At 36.2% G+C, this 22,081-nt stretch overlaps 2 protein-coding genes across 5 annotated transcripts; both read right to left on the bottom strand.

The window, feature by feature from the left end:
- Positions 1-97: 97 nt before the first annotated feature.
- LOC111479874 (receptor-like protein kinase FERONIA) lies at positions 98-20,039 on the bottom strand. Of its 2 annotated transcripts, XR_002717716.1 has the most exons (2): positions 16,995-20,039; positions 98-107 (listed from the first exon to the last, which is right to left on the bottom strand). XR_002717716.1 is itself a non-coding variant. In XM_023124736.1 (1 exon), exon 1 carries the CDS (start codon positions 19,859-19,861, stop codon positions 17,147-17,149), a length of 2,715 nt encoding a protein of 904 aa, XP_022980504.1. In that variant the 5' UTR covers positions 19,862-20,039; the 3' UTR covers positions 16,966-17,146. The 2 variants fall into 2 exon arrangements, 1 of the variants encoding a protein (XP_022980504.1); XM_023124736.1 differs by lacking the exon at positions 98-107 and having other exon boundaries at positions 16,966-20,039.
- LOC111479977 (transcription factor TCP13-like) lies at positions 7,635-9,239 on the bottom strand. Of its 3 annotated transcripts, none has more exons than XM_023124912.1 (2): positions 9,068-9,239; positions 7,635-8,651 (listed from the first exon to the last, which is right to left on the bottom strand). In XM_023124912.1, exons 1-2 carry the CDS (start codon positions 9,069-9,071, stop codon positions 7,780-7,782), a joined length of 876 nt encoding a protein of 291 aa, XP_022980680.1. In that variant the 5' UTR covers positions 9,072-9,239; the 3' UTR covers positions 7,635-7,779. The 3 variants fall into 3 exon arrangements, with proteins under 3 accessions (XP_022980680.1, XP_022980681.1, XP_022980679.1); XM_023124913.1 differs by having other exon boundaries at positions 7,635-8,582; positions 9,068-9,238; XM_023124911.1 differs by having other exon boundaries at positions 7,635-8,657; positions 9,068-9,236.
- Positions 20,040-22,081: the final 2,042 nt, after the last annotated feature.

Raw genomic sequence — 22,081 nt, 5'->3', positions numbered from 1 at the left:
ATATCTACAAAACTAACAACAGACAATAACAAAATTTGGAAGCATCTTGTATGCATCTTCTGGTTCAAAAGCTGAAAAGCTACAAAATCAGAAGGCAGGACATCATCCTGCCAACTTCAAATGAATTCAATCTCTCGTATATAAGAAGATCCAAATTACTCATTTATCTATATTTCTAGTAATCTTGGCCTATTTTGTTGAGAGGCACATGCCTCCACCACATTCTATTTAGCAATCTTAGCCTATTTGTTGCATGTTGTTATTCAGTCATTTACCCTTGCCAATTGTTGTAATTGTCACTATGAATCTTCGTTGTAACCTTTTGCCATTGTTGTACTTGTCATGGTTAGTCACACATGGTTCAAGGTCTAACTGGGCTTGGTTCACGATTATTTTTCTAATTCAATATCTAGTTTGGTCGGATATAAATTTATATTTGATCCAGCTCAAAATCTAGTTTGATTTGATTTAATGCTACCGTTTGGTATGGATCAAATTCATCAACCCTTAAAGTTGGAATGGACAAGATATTGATACTTTGTATGTATCCTCAGTACAAACCAAGTACTTGTACTAAAGCTTTCTCTTGTAGTAATTTATCTTCGTGCATCGCAGAACCTAGATCTTCTTATCAATTCCAGATCACGTGTCAAGTTCTTCTCATTTATTTGACCCATACTCTTCTTTTTCATATTGCAAATTGATAGTTTTTCTTCTATTTTTGGTCAATTAAATTGGATGGGAATATCTCCCTATTGTCTATTTTTTTATGTCCTCAAATTAGCCAATACCCTTTCATTGGACAACAAATTTTTAAGAGATTCTAACCATTGTGCTTTCTCTCTCCATATATATATTTTATTTAGTTTCATAACTTGAAAAAAAGATGATTGAGAATGTTCGGGTGCTTTGATTGTACTTTGATGGTGTCTACTACCTTAATGGACGTTCTTTTAGTAATATAATAACTTAGTATTTTAGTAGTTGAGTATTAAAAGTAATCCATTTTGTTAGGTCAGGAAAGTCAGTCAGGAAAGACATACATGGGATTATGATTAAGACTAACATGATTATTGTGGAATCTAAAACTTGGTCTACAGTTTCACTTCTTTTCTTTTCCTTAGGATATGCATCATTTTCATACACAGTTTAATGTGCACCACTTTCATGTATGCTAAATCCATAAGACAATTATCAATTCTGTACTACCTAGGTACATCACTTTCAAGCATAGATGTGTACTACTTTCATACTCACCGACCCTAGATACATCATATTCATGCACGTAGAGCCTCCAAACATGCATCACTTTCATGTAGCTAAAACATATATATACGAAGGGAACATATTTAACATTCCATGAATTTTTAAGCATACGAATACAAGAGATCCTACTGAGAATTATATAGAAAATCTATGGTGCATAACAACATTCTCATAATATACTTACAAAAGAAAATACATTATTCTCATCACAAAATATCAAAGAATACATAATTATCCATGTACTAGTGTAGGACAATCTAACTCTAAATCGTTCCAATCGTAAAGTCACTAACCTTAATTGGTTATTGACGACAAGCTTATTTTTCTTTGACTTGTAATAGCGTTGGTCCAATCCTTGATACAAAATCTCAAAATAACGCCAAAATATTGGGACTAAATACCACTATAACATCTAAACCATAAACAAAGGGTTTAGAAAATTTAGGGAAACAAATGCCAAGTTGGAAGTTGCTAGAGTGTTAACAGTGTGACTTGTTGTGCCATGGGCGGCCGAGAGAGTGAGATCATAGAGACAAGAGGGATGCGACTTCCGATGAGAGTGCATGAGGATTTAGCAGCGAAGTGAGATTGGTGATTAGGTGTAGCAATGGGCAGACAGTGAGAAACGACGTTATGCCAATAGCTGCTTGTAAGAAAATTTCATTGAATGCAAGTGAATATATCTTAACTATCTCCAAAATCCAACTACAACATATTGAAATCCAATTACCCATAGGTGGATGTAAAACAATAAGCCCTCCTTAAGAAATTTCTAGTAAGTGTAGTAAGTGGGATGAGTGTATGCATTGATGTTGGAAAATCTAGGTTGTGCAATAAACCCTCCTTAATTGGTATGTAGTGAAGATATTGATGGTGAGATGAATCTTTGAGAATGAAAGTCTTATTATTCGGATCTTCAAGGGAAGAATTGTTAGGTTACGAAACCTGCCTTTAACCGATGTATATGATAAATGACATATAGTAAATGATAAACAACTATGTATATAGTAAATGACTATATATAACATATGATTATATTTAATAAATCTATATATAATAAACTAAACCATATATATATATATATAACATACGAATAGTTGTGCTGTACAGTACTTAGGTTCTATAACCTAATCTTGAGTCTTGAGTTCTTATCGTGATCTAGACTAAGAATCTTGGTTATGGGTTGTGAATTCTTTACCTTGGTTCTAATCTAAAAACCTTAATTCTAAGGTTCTAGGTTCTTAGTCTTGAAAACTTGAATCTTGATCCATGATATAATTCTTATCCTTAGTTCTTGATTCTTGATCTTATTTCTCGTCCGGGTACTCAACCCTTGTTCTTGGTTCTTAAGTGGTACTTACCAGTTTTCATATCTTAGAGGATTTATATAGCACTACAAGAGAAAGTAAGATTCTAATTTCCTTGATCAAATAGCTCAAGACAAGAATACCTTTTTGAGATTCGAATCACTCCACAAGCAAGATTGATTATGTCAAGCTTAATGATTCTAAACATGCAATCTAAACTATATAGAATTGCAAAAAACTTATTTCTAATGATAAGGAATTCATCCCAGGGAAAGTAAAATTCAGATTACTTTGTTGATTGAATATCTGAAGGCAAGAACACTTTTTTGAAATTCAATCACTCTACAAGTAAGATTAATCATGTCAAGCTTGAATGATTCTAAATATACAATCTCAAATATATAGAATTGCACGGAAACTTAGTTCTAATGATAAGGAATCACTCCAAGAGAAAGTTAAATTCAGATTACCTTGTTGATTGAATATCTGAAGGTAATAACACTTGTTTGAGATTCAATCAGTCTACAAGCAAGATTGATCCTGTCAAACTTGAATGATTTAAAAAAAATCTAAACTACATAAAATTACAAAAAAAAAAAAAAAAAATTAGTCATCGGCTAAAAAGCCCAAATGTTCTTTTTACTACATTTTCAAGTCTCTTTGACAATGGCAACTTATATAGTCTCAAAATGAAATTCCTTAACCTTGTAGGAGGCATTCCAAGAGTTATAACTTTCATATTTTATGACCATAATTAGTCACTCTGCCTATTTTATAACCATAATCAGTCGCAAATGTAAGCTTACAGTCAATATAAAGTTTTAAATTACATTAATGAAATATCATAACTCTAAATTATCATTCACCAAAAATTTGTAATCATCTAAGAATAAATGAACCTTGATATATATATATATATATATATATATATATATATTAATATGACATGAATTGCAACCTCTTGTGATAATTTGAACCTCATTTTCTTCCCATCTTCCTAAAGTTTATATTCCAAGATTGATGCCTTGGTTCATATTAGATTACTTAAAAATCAAAAGTTTACCTAAAACTTACTTGAATTATGATCTTAAGGTAGCATATTAATTACTTAAAAATCAAAAGCTACCTAAAGCTTATCAAGAGATAACACTGGTTAACCTTGAGCTCATCTTGCTAGGGTAGCCTCCTGGTTACTTAAAAACCAAGGGCTATCCTAAAACTTATCATGAGATAATAGCTTGATCACTTAAAAACCAAGAACTAACTTTGAGTTCATCTTGAGTTAGAATAGCCTCCAAATTACTTAAAAACCAAAGGTTATCCTAAAACTTATCATGGGTTAGGATCTTGATTACCTAAAAATTAAGTGCTTAATTTGAACTCATCTTGATTATTTAAAACTCATGTATGAACCAAGAGCTCATCTTGACATAGGATAGCCTTCTAGTCATTTAAAAACCAATGACTAATCCCAAGTGTGGCGTGAAGCTTATAACACACCCTCCATGATTCTTGATAACATTTAAGGCCTTGAAGTGAGCACACGTTTAGAATAATTTTCATGCATAAAATCTTAGGTTAACCTGTAACGCCCCTAATTTTCTGATACTCAATTAGTGACGTTCTTACATGAATGCTTTAAACACTATGCGAAAACTCAAAATAAATACTTTTAAAACAAAGCCATGGACTTACCTATTCAATTAACAACAAGAAAATAGAGATAACAGAGTCTTTAAAAATAAAACAAAATGCAATAAAAACTTATCAACTACTAAATGAAATTCAATGTATTTTATTGCCCTACCATGACCTATCTTGATTTCTATGACCTTTCCATCATTCATTGTCATTCATGCATGTGAGCTTTACCTTTACCTACAACTGTAGCACGTGACTTGAGTATTTTAAGAAATACTCAGTAAGTCACCCCACTATTGGGGTTAGTAATGCAATTACACACATAAACATGATTGGGGTCTATCTTTTAAAACCGTCACATGGTCTTGGAATCTTTCTAGTTTCAGGCAGGGTTGGATGTGTGATACTTCTCCACACACAATCCACGTACGCTCGAACCAACTATGTGAAAGACAGTCTCTAAACATACACTTGAACCAACTATGTGAAAGTCACCTAGTCTCCAAACAAACAAGATTGTTTACCGACACTTAAAATACGACATACTATATATCTTCTAAATTGTTTACTGACAAAGGCGCTAGATACTCGCACCCCCTACGAAACATTGTTTGGTAAGACACCTCACTTCGAGCATCTAAGTGTCTGTAGTTGTACAACACATGTTAAGACTACAAAGCCATGTATCAAAAAGCTTGATGATAGAAACCAAAAGATGATATACTTTACCATAGAGGATGAGACCAATGCACACAGGCTATATGATCAGCAACATGAGAAAATTTAGGTTAGTAGAACTTTGTACTCGAAGAAGAGAAGAAATGAGATTGTTTGCAATATCGGCGATAACAAACAAACTATTACAGAGTTCACTACTCTGTAAAAAGAGAGAGACACAACAAGCATAGAAAGTGCACCAACAAATCCACGCATGTCATCACCGACGATACCAAAAGGCATGATGAATTCTCTAAAACAGAGAGCTCAAACGAGAGCATATGATGATCCACCGCAGATGATGGACCAAATTTAAGTAGATACATTTGAAAAAGAATTAGATCCCAACGAGTTAGTGTTGCTTGCGGTCCAACTAAGACAACGTGGCAGGAGGCCATGCAAAATGAGTTTGAAGATATGGGCATTCACTCTTATCGACCAGAAACGTTGTCCATCAATTTGAAGTGGGTGCTTAAGTTGAAGAAGAATAGTGAAGAAAATGCCATCTAGCATAAAACATGACTTGTGGTGAAAAGATACATGCAATGGTAAGGAGTTGATTTTGAGGAAATCTTTGTGCCTGTGGCTGGACTCGATACTGTAAGGTTGATCTTTGCCCTCTTACCTCAACACGGGTGGGAGGTCCATCATTTGGATGTCAAATCGGAATTCCTAAATGATGACCTCCAAAAAGAAGTAGACGTTGCCTTACCTGAAGGCTTCATCATCAAAACCAAAGAGCACAAAGTGTACAAGTTGTCAAAAGCCCTCTACGATTGACAACAAGCATCGAGGACATGGAACAAACGTCTAGACAAAAGCTTAAAAAGTCTAAATTTCTTGAAGTGCTCACAAGAATAAGCAGTGTATACAAGAAACAGTAGAGCTGAACACTCATAGTTGGTGTGTACGTTGATGACTTGATCGTCATTGGTACAAGTGTGGAAGACATCAAAGAATTTAAGCAGCAAATTGAGATGATTGATCTCGAGTTACTCATGTATTATTTCATTATTGAAGTGGACCAAGAGAAAGATTATATCAGGCTAAAACAATCAACTTAGGCTAAGGTGTTACAACAATTTAAGAGGGTACCCAACCAAATATCCTTATCAAAGTAAAGTTACTACTTCGAAAAAGATGTCATAATGGTCCAAATGTTTCAAAAAATGCTATTGGAATAGTGGGTAGGTACATGGAAGAGACTAATAGGATGCATCATCAAAATATCTAATATATTTTGATACATTAAATATATAATATATGAACAAAAAATATTTATTATATTTAAAATATTAATATTAAATAACCAATAATATATATTTAAAATGGGAATGAAATTATAATTAGTTAAAAATATATTTAAATATGATTTTGTAAGAAATTATATGAAAATATATTAAGATATGGGTTCAACCTTGTGTTTGTGGCGTTCATCGCACTGCCGGTTGTCCTTTTTGTTTACCCTCTGTCGCCATCAAATTCAACCTATACTCCTATTCTACAATCATTACAAAAATAAATAAATAATAATAATAATAATAAAAAGGCTAAAAGGTTGATTTTAGATAAACATTTTAATATATCTATTATTTTACCTACAAAATAAATGTACCATTTTTTTTTTAAAATTTTATATTAAGCGTATTACTACTTTAAACCTCATACTAACACTAAGAAAATTAAATTTATTTAAAGAGATAAAATACTTCTTTGTAAATTTCAAACTTTCTAATGATTTTTTTTTTAGCATTAAATTTACCAAATATTCATAAATTTTGGATTAGGTTTCAATTATACTCCTAACCTTTAAAATTTTTTATTTTCATTCTTGTACGGTGAAATTTGCTTATATTAGATAGAAATTAACCCGATGACTAAAGATAAAAAAAAAAAAGAAGTTATGCAAAGTATAAATATTAAGTATATAACCAAATTTAAGTAGAGAGGTTTAGGATTTGCAATCCGAGGTAGATCGGTTCACAATCATAGGATCCTTTTCTATCACATGAGAAGGGTTTCAAAGTAATCATAGATTCTATATGTGGAAGAAATCATGTAAGGAAGGGGGTTATTATTTGTACACATGATATTTCGAATTTGAAACGAACCGGAAGAACTTAACGATACTTGTTTATATTTTGAGTTGTTCTGCCGAATCAGTCGTTCAAGATCTTTGGTTTGTATCCGGACCGATGATGAAAATGATAAGTTGCATTAAAATGATGTGGTTGGATGTTGTGCTTTTCAGTAACTTCCAAACACCGAAGAGTCTTGTTCAATCTGAACCTCCTTCCCAACTTTTCTTCATTTCTTTTTCCATCACTCATTACTCACTTCTTCCAATATTTTCTTGCTTTCTTCCTTTTTCTTATGTTCTTCAAACTTATATTTCATAAGTTTACCAAACTCTGAAAATATTAACCTAATTCTATGCAATCCTCTTTATGAATTCAACTAAATTAGAATCATATATTAAACCCAGATTTAACCCCAACTAAAATTGAGCATGTTGGGTTTAGTTATAAGTTTATTTTGGTGCAAATAAATTAAAATCAAAGTACTCAAAATTCTAAATAAATATCTTACCATTGGATTAGGTTATAAATATTGTATTATTCAAAAAAAAAAAAAAAAAAAAATTTATTAATCCAACTCAACTCGTTCGGAGTACGAGAATGTAAATATTAATAAACGATAACCAAACAAAACAAAAACAATAGCAGTTCAAGTCTTCAAATATATATGATAATTGTTGTAATGCAATTGGAGATGATTTAATTTCTAAGAATCACAGCAAATGTAGAATACCTTTTCGGAAGAGAGAGCGTATGTTCGTTCATCGAAATCATTCATCAGAACCGAAGTCGTCCTCTTTATGTGCAGGATCTCCATTGTTATTCTTATCTTGAGAAACAAATTTGGTAGCCATGCTGAAATGAAAAGGCCTAACAGCGGGGTGGGTTATTGAGTGCATAGGAGGAGGTGTATTCAAAGAGTTGTTAATGAAGAAATTTTGGTGCAAGTGATTGTTGAACTCCAAGAACTGAGAGCCAGTTGAGAGTGACAAAGGGGTGACATGATTGAAGTTATGAAGGTCCTCAGCTTGAGATGTAAAGAATGGAAGATTTGTTGTTGACGACGACGACGAAGATGAGGGATCCCAATGGAACCCAAATGGAGGGGCAGACACATTGTTCAAAAGGGCTGAGAAGGAAGAAGGATTAGAATTGGATTTGTGTTGCTTTTGTTCATCATCGTCGTCGATTTCGACCTTGTCGATGCCGGAGTTGATTTTGAACTCCGGTCTATGTGCTGTATGAGGTGGTAGCATAGATTGGTAGTGAAGGCCGAGGCTTGCAGATGGTATTGGCAATGGAGGGAGTTCGTCGATTTCATCCTTGGCAACGTTGAGCAGCCAGTCGACGACCTTGCTTGGCTGATTAAGGCCGAGGCGGTCCTGAAGATCATAGAGCTGAATTGCAGTTGAAACCGAAAGCCTTACACGCCTGTCGCGCAGCCCTCTTATGGTACAAACTTTGCTATGTCGATCCTTGCCTCCGAAAGCTCGCGACACTCGCACGATCCTCGGATCCTTCAACCTAAGCCATGGCGTTGCCACCGCCGCTGCCGCCGATGAGCTTGATGAAGCTGCTAGTTTTGGAGGGGAATTCTCTTCTTTAGAATTTGTAATCATAGTATGTCTCTCATCATGTTTGCCTGCAGCTAAAATAATTTGTACATTTTTTTTGCAATTCATTAGCATTAGCTTATGAAACAAAACCCTCAAATTTTGTGTCAAATTTTTTTGAGTTGAAATTGGACAAACCCACAAACCCACAAACCCTAACAAGAATTCCACTTCTTGAAAATGTTCAAAAGATGCAAGATTGTGCAAGTTTACTTCAAACCCCAAAAAGGATTTGTTGGTTCAATTAAATTTTAGAAAAAAAGACCAAAAATTGTGCAAGTTTTTTCTGAAAGTTGTCATCTTTATGTACTGATTCAACGAATTATGTGTTGAAACAAGATCTGTAAGTGATTTTTGAAGCTCAATTTAGATAAAGCACAAGAAAACACTGAATTTAGTGAATCATCGTTGAAATTGAAGATAGAAAAAGTGGAATAAAACTTACGCATAAGAACTGATACCCCTTTTATGAGGTTGAGCTTGTAGCAGCTTGGAGATGCAATTGAAGTTCTCAAATTGATGAGGGGAAGAGCTTCAATCCTGTTAGCTGCAGCATATTGGTTTTCTTTTTCAATGAAGTATCCAACTTGATATGTAGCTCAAACCCGGTTCAGAAAAAGGGAAAAAGAAGGCAAAAGGAAGATGCTGGAATTCAGCCGACCATCCTCCATTGGAAAGCTAAAGCAATGGATCATATGCAGCCACGTGTCTTCGATCGTCATCGACTCTGATAATTGTACTACTCTCGACTCCATAATTAATCAAAGAAAACTTGTCAACCCATCGACTAAAGAAAGCATACTCCTAATTCTCTCCTATTTTCTAGTTTGAGCATATAATCTCATCTTTGACTATACTACATACTATCAATTTGAGCCTAACTTTGCTGAATATGACAGCTATTTCTTTTTCTAACAAACAAAATTTTGAATAACAAATTTAAATTTTTAGATTGAACAAGATTTAATTATAGAAACGAATGAAAAATGGAAGAAAAAAAAAGATGATAAATTAGAAGAACTGGGGGACCATATGGTGGAGCACATTTTTGAAAAGTAGTGAGTAGTGCTTTATCGACAACTACAAAAGGTTGGGGTGAAGTCCTATCCTATCACATGGGCTTTGATGGAATGCACGCCTTGTACGAACATAAATAAGTTGATCAGAATCATGTGATCATCACCACAGATCTTACACATAATCAAAAATTTATCCTTAAAATCAGAAGATTATTGTTGATGATTCATATCTAACAAGAAGGAGGGCGTAATGATGAGTATTAATACACACAAACAGGTAGACAGAGATGAGTATTAATATTGATGTTCATGATAGCAATGGGCGAAGGCAAAGGTTGTAGCTGAGGGACCATTCTTGTTTTGGACCACTCTACTCTCTCTTACCTTTTGGTGCACATAGATATGCATGGGAACCCAACTTGGAACTGTGGTTTTTAAGGCTCTTAATAACTCCATATTACACTTCAAACACAGTGATAATAACACTCTTCCTTCTTCAATTTTGATGGCTACACAGAGGCGTATCCCATTTCTCCTTCTCTTCTTTTTTGTTTGGGATTCTCATATGGGTTTTAGGAGGAAGAAGAAGAAGAAGAATTAGATCCATATTTGAATTTGACTACAACCCCACGCCCTAAATCTTATTCTTATCTCTTCTTTTTCGTGCGCATGGAAGCCAAAAAGTGAGTTCAGATAGCAACTTCGTGTGCAAAAAAACAAAACTCAACATGATCAAAATTGTTATTCAAGTTGGATTGCTAAGAACCAATTGTAATCTTGAATCTAACAAGAAAACAAAAAATGGGTTTGATTGAAATCATTGAAAATATCCACAACAAATCCCCTTCTTTGCAAAATAAGCAAATTTGAAGGGAAGTTTGCGCATATCTTCACTTGTTCAATGCCGAACACTAGACATGGCTCGTGCATGGAGAAGGTAGAAAATTGAAAAACATTGTGATTAAAAGTATTTTAGTACAAAGTGTACTTTGTGAGTGTTTCGTTCGGCTTCGGTTTTTAGTTTCGGTGTGCTTTGATCGAGACTCAAAACCAACATAGAATCAGAACACGAATAGAAGAAGATGAATATGAAAGAAAATTGGGAAGCTTTTGTGCAAGTTTATCAATGGCCAATTGGTAAGGGTCTTAGGGTTTCAATTAGGGCATCTGAAGAAGCAATGAAGAGACAAATTTTTAGTTTTTAGCCAAACTAAGGCCGTGGGTTAATTAATTATTTGTGAGATCTCATGTCGGTTAGGGAGAAAAACTAAACATTTTTTATAAGGGTGTGAAAATCTCTTTCAACCAGTTCTAAAAATTTTGAGGTTAAACTCAAAAAAGAAACTCCAAAGAGACAATATCTATTAGGGTGGACGGTCACAAAGAGGAAGGATTTTAGGGTTTTTGGATATATGAATTATTGGTTTTTGTTGATGAACACAGTCCATGTTCTTGTGTTGTTGACTAACTGATATTGAAGGTAAGAGGATGATGATTTGGAAATAAATGGTCCCTTAGATTCTTTTGGACACACTGATTTAGGCCTCAGTTTTATGACTCATCACATTCACTTTCTGAGAACTACCAGTATGTGTCCTATAACATTGTTTTGAATCTCACTACCCTTTTCCGTTTCACGATATCTCACGGTCATTGTGAAGGAGAACAAAGTATTCTTTATAAGGGGTTGAAATCTCTCCTCAACCATCGAGTTTTAAAAAGAGAAGTCCAAAAGAAAAAACTCAAAAAGAACGATATCGACGAGATTTTTCAGATTTTTAGCCTATAATAATGTATAATGTTATGTAACAATCAATGCATCATTGCTTAACATTTTTGTTGTTTTATTCCACTGTGTTGCTTGGCCTCGGTGGAACCAAAATTTGGCTACACCCATCACTCTCTACTGCAGCCTTGTCTTACATCAACCTCTATTCAATCAGGATAACAACAAATTAACAACCCTTTCTTTTATCTTTCGAGTTGTTTTGTCAAAAACATGTCGAGTTTAGGTTGAGTTTAAATTTCGTCGAGATAAGATGAACGTAGTTGCTTATAAAAATATAATCGGTGGAGAAATTTGAATGGTAGGGATGAAGGCATGATCGAGATTTATGATGAGTGGTGTAAATGTTTGAAGAAACAGAAGCTGACAGTGGCAGAAGAAACGTATGGCGGCAACAGATAGCCGAAATTATAACGCTCTTTTCTGACTAAATTCAGCAAACCTCAAGCAGAGCTCCACACTACTGTGTGTGTGTGTGCATGGGACCATAAGTTTGTCATTATCTCACCCTCAATATATACTACTCATAATAATGCTAATGACAACGATAGTTGCTTCTTACAATTCGGTACCTCCCATCTTTTAATTCCTATAATTATCCCTTTAAATTTACCAAATTGTTATGGTCCTATGCGTCCTCTGATATTAAATGTGCAAACATAATTCGGTAAGTTTTGGGGTTTAATTGCAACTAACAAAACCTTTTATCCTTGCAAAACATCGAGTAAGTACACATTAAGTGACTTAATTCACATCATCCTAACATTTTTAATAAATGCTTTAAACAATTTTTCACTCATATCAAACCAAAGTTGATGTTTCTGGGTAAGATATATTAGTTTGTCACTGACTTTTTTTTTTTTTTTTTTTTTTTTTTTTTTTTTTTTTTTTTTTTTTTTTTTTTTTTTTTTTTTTTTGTTTTTTTTTTTTTNAGAGAAAAAAAAAAAAAAAAAGATGAGAGTTAAAGAGAAATTTGAAATGTGACACCCTACTTAATTGAGCTTAATCTAATCTAAATACTCAATTAATATTATGGAGGTACATAAGTTGCAAAAATATTTTGACTCAGTGGGTTAGATTATGAATCGAGAACCAAAATAGAGTTCACAATTCAGTTAGATAGGACAGTAGAGTTGTTTTTTTATATATAACATTAATAACTAAAATTTAATAACACTTAAATATCAAACATTTACACTGCACCACTAATATTTGACAAATATTCTTAATCTTCATAATAATTTTAAAATTACGATAAGTTGGGTTAAATCGTAACTCTATTTTTGAATGTGTTGAGGTTACATAGCTTGTGTTGGATAATGAAAGTCTCACGTCGGCTAATTTAGGGAATGATCACGAGTTTATAATAAAAAAAAATACTCTCTCCATTAGTACGAGGTTTTTTGGGAAGCCAAAAGCAAAACTAAGAGAGGTTATACTCAGAGTGGACAATATCATACCACTATGGGAATCGTGTTCATCTAATAGTTTGAACTGATCCGATGCTGGAGTGGTAGAGAGGCGGGGAAAAAAGGGAGAAAAGTGAGGGAAAGAAAAAGGAAGACAACGAGGGGAAGGAGACAGGGTTTTAGTATTTTGGATGGAAGTGTGTGTGGGTAGTTTGGAACATCTAAAAGAGCAGACAAATGCAAAAGCTCATCTCCACGCTTCCACTGTTTCCCAACGCCCTTCCTTCCTTTCTTCTTAATTATTATCATTATTATTCTTCTTCTTCTACGCTTCTCTCACCTGACATCCTGCCCTGCCTCCTCCTCCTCCTCCTCCTCCTTGGATACTTCACACTTTGTTTTGTAATATCTATTCAAATCACATGCTATCTGGACTCAAGAGGCTCAAGTAAGCCTAAAGGGCTTATTAAACCATAGTTTGGCCCAAAAGCTTCTAGGATTATTGCCATATATATTATATATATAGGGTTATTGCCATGGTAGGTGGGTTCATTTTAATATTAAAACAAAATAATCAATCTCCACGCTAGTACTCATCAATAAAAATAATCATCAATAAGTGAAGATAGGTTCATTTTAATATTTAGCTTATTGTTATTCCCAAATATATATATATATATATATATATATACACATAGTTGGTATGTATATATCTTAGTGTTGCCCCCAANTAATCAATCTCCACGCTAGTACTCATCAATAAAAATAATCATCAATAAGTGAAGATAGGTTCATTTTAATATTTAGCTTATTGTTATTCCCAAATATATATATATATATATATATATATATACACATAGTTGGTATGTATATATCTTAGTGTTGCCCCCAATTTTGACCCACTTAATATTCAATTTGAAGGGATAAATATATGTATTGTTCATTGACCAAACTTTATAATAAAATGCCAAATATTGAAAAGGAAAGCTCACCTTTTTTTTTTTTTTTTTTTAATTAATGGCTAAATAAGTATGCTTCGATATTAAAAGGGTATCTAATGAAATTTGTTACCATAGTAGCAAACATTAATTAATAATCCTGATCAAAGAAGATAAAATTATGAATTGACTTAAAATAAAAAAATTGAACAAAGAAAAAATTAGTAGTTAATGGACAAAGATATTTACCAATTCCAGAGACGACTTTAAATGCATCCATAGATGTATACTCATGGGGTAAAGTTTTAAATATAAATAGTTGTTTAATTGAGGTAAGTATATGAATGGTTAGGTTTAAAAAGCCATTTTTAAAAAATAGCCAAAAGACTTTTTATTAGATGAGCGCCCAAAAGATTAAATGACGGATTCAAAATCCAAAAATCAAACACTAAAAATTAGAGTTTTTGGATTTGTCTTAAAAACTCCAATGCTTTGTTTTATTGCAAATGACGTAGAAGATAATGAAGCATTTGATAGTTATTTTAGGTTTGTTTTATTAGAAAAATGGAGCACGAGAAAATGCATTCTAAAAAATTTAGAAAAATCAATGTTATAAGCTAAAAACGAATTCACACTTTTGATAGCATATAATCCAAGTAGGAAAAATTGAAAACTAATCGCATCTCCTATAGTACATTTTGGGGCATTTTAGCCCTGACAAGTGTAGACATAATTTTGGTGATCGGTCATACACATTCTTATTAACACAATAAGAACAGTAAAGTTCTGTCTTGAAAGTATGTAAAAGGAGTTTGGAACGGGCATATGGCCATGGAAAACATATTATGGACAAACATGACTAGGACATCCGTCTCATGGCCCAGGCAACACATCTTGGATAACCATGACTGTGACATCCTCCCTCACTAAATTGGTTGACATCTCTTTCAACCAACTCTTCACAAACTCACCGAGGTAGGATGAAGTTGGTTTCATGTCTCTCAATGCGCTTCCAATTGATCTCTACCTTGAGTAGTCTCTTCCAATTTGTTAGAAACGATTGAAAACCACTTCTTTGTTCATCGAGTATTCGCATCTTCTTTATCAAAATCTCTCCTACTTCTTTGCAATGGTACTCTTTTTTGTGGCATGAGGACGTACAACCCCCTTGTGCCTTGTGTCTTCCTGGTCTGTATAGTAACGCGTTAAATTACTGACGTAGACAACAAGGCTAGTCCACATTTATGGGAGCAATTAGATCCTATATAATGCCTTCTTGACCTTCTAAATGACTTTTCCTTCCTTAACTTTCTAAATGACTTTGAATGGTCCATAGTTTTTTTTGTATCAGTCATTGGTTCTTTTTGTCTTGAAACTGGAGTTGATCTAACCTCTACTTGATCATAACTCTTCTCTATTTTAGAATTGGTGTGGTCGACGCTTTTGACCGATCTTTCTTTTCATATGCTTCAACGACCTTTCCGAGTAACCATGAGTTGCTTTGAAGGTTTTTCTTTGTCTGCCCCTTCAGTAGAGGTGTTGGCTTGATGTCTCTCCAGGTCTAATGGTTCCGATTTTCAACAAGTCACTTAGTTGCTTGTGGAACTCTGCTAGCTCAGGTTGAGCCATATGACACATATCTATGGCAGACGATCTCACCACCAACATAAAATTAATCTCGTGACCTATCTGTCTAGGTATAGATAAATACTTTGTCTAACCTTCTAGTCTTGCACCACAGTGTTTCTATAGCGTTCACAAAGTTTCTGTTGGAGTTAGCTCACTTGAGCTCTCCGATTCAACTATGGCAATAGTAGTGAGCGTAGGTTCATCATGACTAACATCCTTTCTCAACTGTAGTATCAACATCATTTTTACCCATTTTGGTTGACGGGTGTTTGTTTGAAGGATTGTCAGGTTGGATCCTGTTACTACTAGCATTTTGTTAAGGGCATGTAAATGACTTTGTATTCTAGTAGGAAATTCATCCCTACCACGATGTTGAAGTCATCCATCTTAACTATCACAAAAGTTGGTTTGTCTCCACCTTCCCGACTTGATTGAAGTTCTCTTTGCAACTCCTAAAATAGGTTAGCTTTTATCTTTCTTGTATCTCGATGCCAAAGAATGTTTAAGCGTTTTGCTTCGGTCTCCGAAGTTGTGGGTGACTCATAGTTGACAGTGGTGTTCTTAGCCGTTCTTTAATTAACCCAAGTCTTGACACATAAGATCGTGTTCCATTGACTCTTCCATTTCTTTCGCTCTCTTCTAGAATATAGAAAAATACTTTAATATCCCCATGGGGGTATATAATGTTTTCAACTAATGGTGTTTCAATTTTTGTGATCTCATACTCAGCTTCTGAGTTCACTCCAAGTTTTTCTTTGAAGGCATGCCTTCGGTGGGCATTCAAATTCTTGATGATCCCACTTGCATATGAAGCAAGACAATGAACCTTGATTGTGACTATTTTGCGTGTGAGGTCTATGTTTAATAAATTCTACCTCTTTGTTGAGAGGACTCACATTCCCCTCCTTTGCTTTCAAGTTTGTCATCCTCCCCGTCTTTGGGAGAGTTAGGTCGATAATTTCTATTATCCCCACTTAAGAAAACTTGGTTCTGTCTTTCGTCTTTGGATGGATCATTGTTAAGGTTAAATAGTCGTTTGACTTTAGCATAGGTCATGGAACATTTTGGATCCTTTGTTTGTAAAGTTTGACCTCACCCAAAGTTTCAACCCCTCAACAAAACTGAAGACCTTGTATCAAACAAGAGAGTTAGATGATTTAAATTTCTCAAATATATTCTATCTTAGATATCGGAACACCATATGTATACTTAGATGTCGACAAGTGGGATCAAATGAACATCAACTAAAAATTTAGTGACTAAGGCCTACAAAAAAAAGTGCTACGGTTGGAATGTATTTGGGCTAGGTTGAACAAATTATATGATGTATAACTAACATATACTTATTTCTTGTATTAGGATATGCAATAATGCATGTACTTCCACAATATTAATCTATATATGTTATGATACTATATTCATGTTATGCCATATGAGACAATGCCATATGAGACACATAATAAACCATGTACATTAATTATGAACATTATATCATGTACATGTATATAGTCTTTTAGGAAGAAAAATATAGAAGTATGATATGTATCATAATAATATAGCATGATTTAAATGTGGGACAAATTGTATTGACATGCATGTGTAACCATTTTAGATTCGCTACATGATCAATTATTTAAATAATAACCCTTCCCCCATAGTATTGTTCTCCTGTAATTATTACTGCAAGTCCAAAAAACACAAAATAAAAATAAAAATAAAAATATTTGCTATTCGTCTTCATCATCATCTTCCGGCGGGATCCTTAATCTCAGAAAAAACAGTACCAGATATTCCTTTATTATATGTAAAAATGGAGCCATCACTATTGCTTGTCGTCACATAATTGCTCATTCCCGACTCCGACTCCCTTCTCCGATCACCAGTACTACTGAACAATGTCTCATCCACCAACCACGGTTCTTCGCGGACATCCCTCTCGCCGCCGCCCACATCATCTTCCTCTCCCTTCTTTTTCGACGCCTCCTGTAATTGCAATGCAAACTCCAATCCCCACACCACATCCTTCATCGACGGCCTCTTCGTTCCCTCATCTTCAATGCAACTCACCGCCATCTCAACAAACTTCCTCAAGCATTCTGGCGTTATCTCATTCCTGAAATTCGGGTCAACAATTTGCGCCACTGTGTTATCACGGCGGCACCGCCGAACCCACTCTGCTAGGTACACTTGCTTCTTATCTGCAGAACGTATTAACGGCGGACGAGAACAGAGCACTTCACAGAGAACAACCCCAAATGAATACACATCAGATTTTTCAGTTAGCTGCTGCCGTCTGTAGTACTCCGGGTCTAGATAACCAAAGCTCCCTTTAACCACCGTGCTAATGTGTGCGTTGGACATGTTCGCCGGCCCCACTTTTGATAACCCAAAATCAGAAACCTTCGCGACCCATTTCTCATCGAGTAAGATATTAGTGGTTTTCACATCGCGGTGGATGATTGTCTGATTGGCTCCTGTGTGAAGGTAGTGTAGCCCTTTCGCGGCTCCAATGCAAATTTGGAGGCGTTGATTCCATGTGAGAGGCTGTTCGTTGTCTCCGTTTAAGTGGCTGCGGAGTGTCCCATGAGACATATAATCATAGACAAGAATCATTTCCTTACCATCGTTGCAGTACCCAATGAGGGAGACAAGATGGAGATGGCGAAGCTGCGAGAGCATCTCAATCTCTGTTTTGAATTCATGGGCGCCCTGTTTTGAACCTGGTTTCAATCGTTTAATTGCCACTTGGGTGGCATCATTGTCGATGTAGCCTTTGTATACGTTACCAAATCCGCCAACGCCAATGATGAAATTGTCGTCAAAATTCTTGGTGGCCGCTAGAATCTCCGGCAATGAAAAGTAACGGCATAGATTAGAGGGGAGATTGGAGTTGCGGTTCTTACTTGATTTGTTTGATTTGTTCGTTGATTTGGAGTACAGAGCCAACCACGAATCTCCCTCGCTTGAGTTTTGGTCGGTAAATATTCTTCTTCGCCGGAAGAAAAACAAACCCAGAGCTAATATGGCGACGACACCCACAATCACCACCGGTATTACAACTGCCACCGTTTTACCAGAATTCTTCTTTGGTGGGATCGACGGTGGTGGAGATTGCGTCACCGTGGTGATAGGTGGGTCTGGGTTTTGACCACCGAGATTACCATTTGAATCGTTTAATTTGAAGATTTCTATACCATTCAAGATCACATTGGTGAATTTCGTCTTGAAATCCTCTGGGTTTGGTTGGAGCGTAACAGAGAGATTCACTTTCTTTTGATCACCACGAGGAACAAGCACAGCGTAGTCTCTGTAAATTGGGATAAATTTCCCGCCGGCTCGTGGAAACACATCGAATTGTGGCTCAGCCGTGTAGTTTCTAATGTAAATCAAGAACACTCTGTCACCGGCAGCTGTGATATCATCCTCAAACTCGCAGAAATGAAGACGAAGCATGTAAGTGAACCCAGGATCTACAGGGTACTCCCATGTGAGATTATGGCCCTTGTTAAAAGTCCTATTCGGTCCCATGGTCCGGGCAATTCGATACAAATTTTCTGGTGCCGTGTATGGGGCTATTTTAGTGTAATTGAGATGAGCAGCAGAGAGATCAGTAGGTTGAGCAAATAACTTACTATCCAACAAATTACTTTCCTGTAACCAGGTTCGAAGCATTCCAGTGTCTTGGGAGGGGGATATGAGGTTTCCACCCATATTCATTCTATATACCAATTCAAGAGCGGTGTTGTTTTCAACTGGGATGAACTGATTATCAATGTTGACAAGCTTCAACCCTCTACCGCCTTGGTCATTGGGGTTGGGTGGGGTGTAATAAAGATCATCCGGCATGGATACAATCTCAATCCCATTGATAAACGCATAGGAGTCTTGATTTGTGGGAGTAAATGTAAGGTTAAGCTTCACACCATTTCCCTCTGCGTACACGCAGAACTCACGAACAATCGAGGCGGAAGGAGGATCGGAAATGTCCGCGTTTACAGAGGCATTGAAATCACGGAGGAGAGTACGGAGGCCAGTTTTGACGGAGAATACGGCTTTGGAGCGGTGGAAGTTTTTGTAAGGAGCGGAGTTGAAGTAGAGGCGAATGAATTTCTGGCCAGGACTCAGCGGGAAAGAGTAGATGAATTCAGAGTGGGACAGGCGTGCTGTTGTGTAAGGGACGCCGGTGATAGAAGAGGATTGCGTTTCCGCTTGGGAAGTGAGCGATGCGTTGTTGTGATGGAGATCGGAAGGGAAGAATTTGGAGCGTTCGTCCCCGACCCAGAGGCGGTTGTCCAGGGAGTTGGACGAGTTGCCTGGGGAGCCGCAATCGAGAAAGATTTTGTCGGTGGGGTTGAAGGGCGGTGGCGTGTCACCAAGGACGTGGAGGAAGAAAGAAAAAGCGAAGAATAGAAGGGTTGGTGCAGTGGCAGAAGCAGGTTTGGATGTGCAGTCCGCCATTAGATAGAAGAGGAGACGCAGAAGGAAGTGGAGCAAAGAGGAAGAGAAGGTGTAGAAGAAAAGAGAGAGGGTTGAGGAAGTCTAAGGTTGAAAAGTCTTGGTTTGCTTTCTCCCCAATGAACAATTCCTCAAACTTGACTAGAATTGTGTCACTATCTGTTGGTTAATTTTCATACACAAAATGGAGCAACTTGGCATTGGTCATTGTTTACCATTAGCATCCGTGAATGGTCGAACATGAAAAAACAAATATGCGATTGAGACAACTAATTAATCTTATTGGATGTTTAAATTTAAAGAGGTGGGTAATTCAGTGGTGGTGGGCCTTTGCCGTTGAGTCTCATCTACGAAAGGATCTTATATGTGGTGTCAGGCTTGAAGTATTGAAGTATCAGTGGAGGTGGGCACTATTTGATAGGTATTTTAGGCTTGGTAAACTTATTACTCGATTAATTTTTATACATATACTCCAAGTTACTTTAGTTTAAGTATGAAGTTACACTTCTGTGTGTACTATAGGACATGTTACAATTCATCTTTTAGAAGTTGTTCATTATATTGCTATAACTACTTATACCTTAAGTACCCCCTGTAATCCAGCTAAATGGTCAGTTACGACGTGGGTCTCTCATTTTCCATGCTAAAACAGCTATCGAACAGTCGAGTCCTGATCACGAGCCCGCTGGCCCCCCACGAAGCTATAACACCATTCACACACAATTAGCTTAAGGGTACTCTAGAGGTGGTTCATGTGTCGTGGTAGTTTCTTAGGTTCCTAGGGAAAAGTTAGGTTCATACTTAGTGACTTCACAGATCTGTACACTTTATCAAACTTGTGGGTCATGGAAATTAACTGAGTGTGCATACAACTATCATCCAGCATCATCATACAAAATTCATGCAAAGTAAACATACATGCTCAACAGGGGGATAACATCCATCAACTCCTAGAGTGCAAAGTTCACAAGTTCTCGTCCCCCTTTTAGCATGAATTAAACATATACATATATAAAGCGGAAGCTTAAAACATAATTGCAACACTCAGATGATTCTCATAATATTTCACATAATACATCCATAATCTTAACAAATGATGTGTGCCCGTACGTAGCGTTTCCACACAACTAGCGTATCAAATAGTACTGATTTTTCCTCAACTATATCTTATTTCATATAAAATAGAGTTAGGATTGGATTTGGGAGGAAAATAGGAAAAACAGGAGTTGAATGGGACGAAAACGAGCTTACACACCCTTCCACGCACCGGGACCAGTTCACTCGCAAGATCCACGCGCGAGTGTCACGCTTGTACGCTTTTGCTGCAATCGCGAGTCGTCGGTTTGGTTCGGGTGCGGTGGTTCAGGTGGACCGCGGGTCGTTGCGGTTCGTCTCGTCGTGCGGGAGCCAGATCGATTGTGGGACGCGGGTCGGGTGTTGCCACTGCAGATGCATGTCGCTGGAAGACTAGAACCACGTCGCTCCAGACGGCGTTCGATGCATGTTCGGTGGCTATCAGCGCACAAGAGACCTACGTGGCACGTCGTCGCTTTCTCTCTCCTCCTAGCAGAAAAGTGGATTTCCAATTATTTTTCCGTCGTTCTTCTCATTTTTCTATCTCTCAATTCTTAATCCAAATCGAAATGACTTCTTCAACAAAGTTTTAGATCATACTACAACATATGTGCCAATATTTTTTCTTGATTTTTACTTAATCATACGACGAGTTATGAGCGTCGGAAGGAGGTCTGTTAACATCCTTACCGTTCTTGGAAAGATTCTCAGACCTCAACGTTTCGTCCAATTTTCCTCACGAAATCAGCGGCGGATCTTCCTTAGATGAAGGTAGCAAACTTTAGCACTCTATTTCTAAAGGAAGATCTCAGATCTGAAGAGGAACGTTCGAGATATTACCTTGCGAATTTCTTTCAGATCTTGATGGAAAATGGAATGTGTACAACACGAGTCCTCCTTTTCTTCAAGAAGGAACTTTAGCGTGTAAGTCTTTGTCGAGAATGAACCTCGATGATGGTTCTTCGACGAGAAGTCCGGCAATTTGTTTTTCCCTCTCAAGTTTCTTTTCTCTCAACTTACTTTCTCACGCTTTTCTCTTTTACGGGTGCTCTGTGGAAAATCCTCTAGATCCCTATTATGTGTTGAGGAGCAAAATGCCCCTTTTGCCCCTTTGACTTTGACTGTTTTTTTTTTTAAGCGTTACAAGAA

The sequence above is a fragment of the Cucurbita maxima genome, unplaced genomic scaffold (assembly GCF_002738345.1).
Source record: "Cucurbita maxima cultivar Rimu unplaced genomic scaffold, Cmax_1.0 Cma_Scf00005, whole genome shotgun sequence".
NCBI lineage: Eukaryota > Viridiplantae > Streptophyta > Magnoliopsida > Cucurbitales > Cucurbitaceae > Cucurbita > Cucurbita maxima.
Note: the sequence above shows the minus strand (reverse complement) of the source record. Positions and strands in the feature narration are given on the sequence as shown.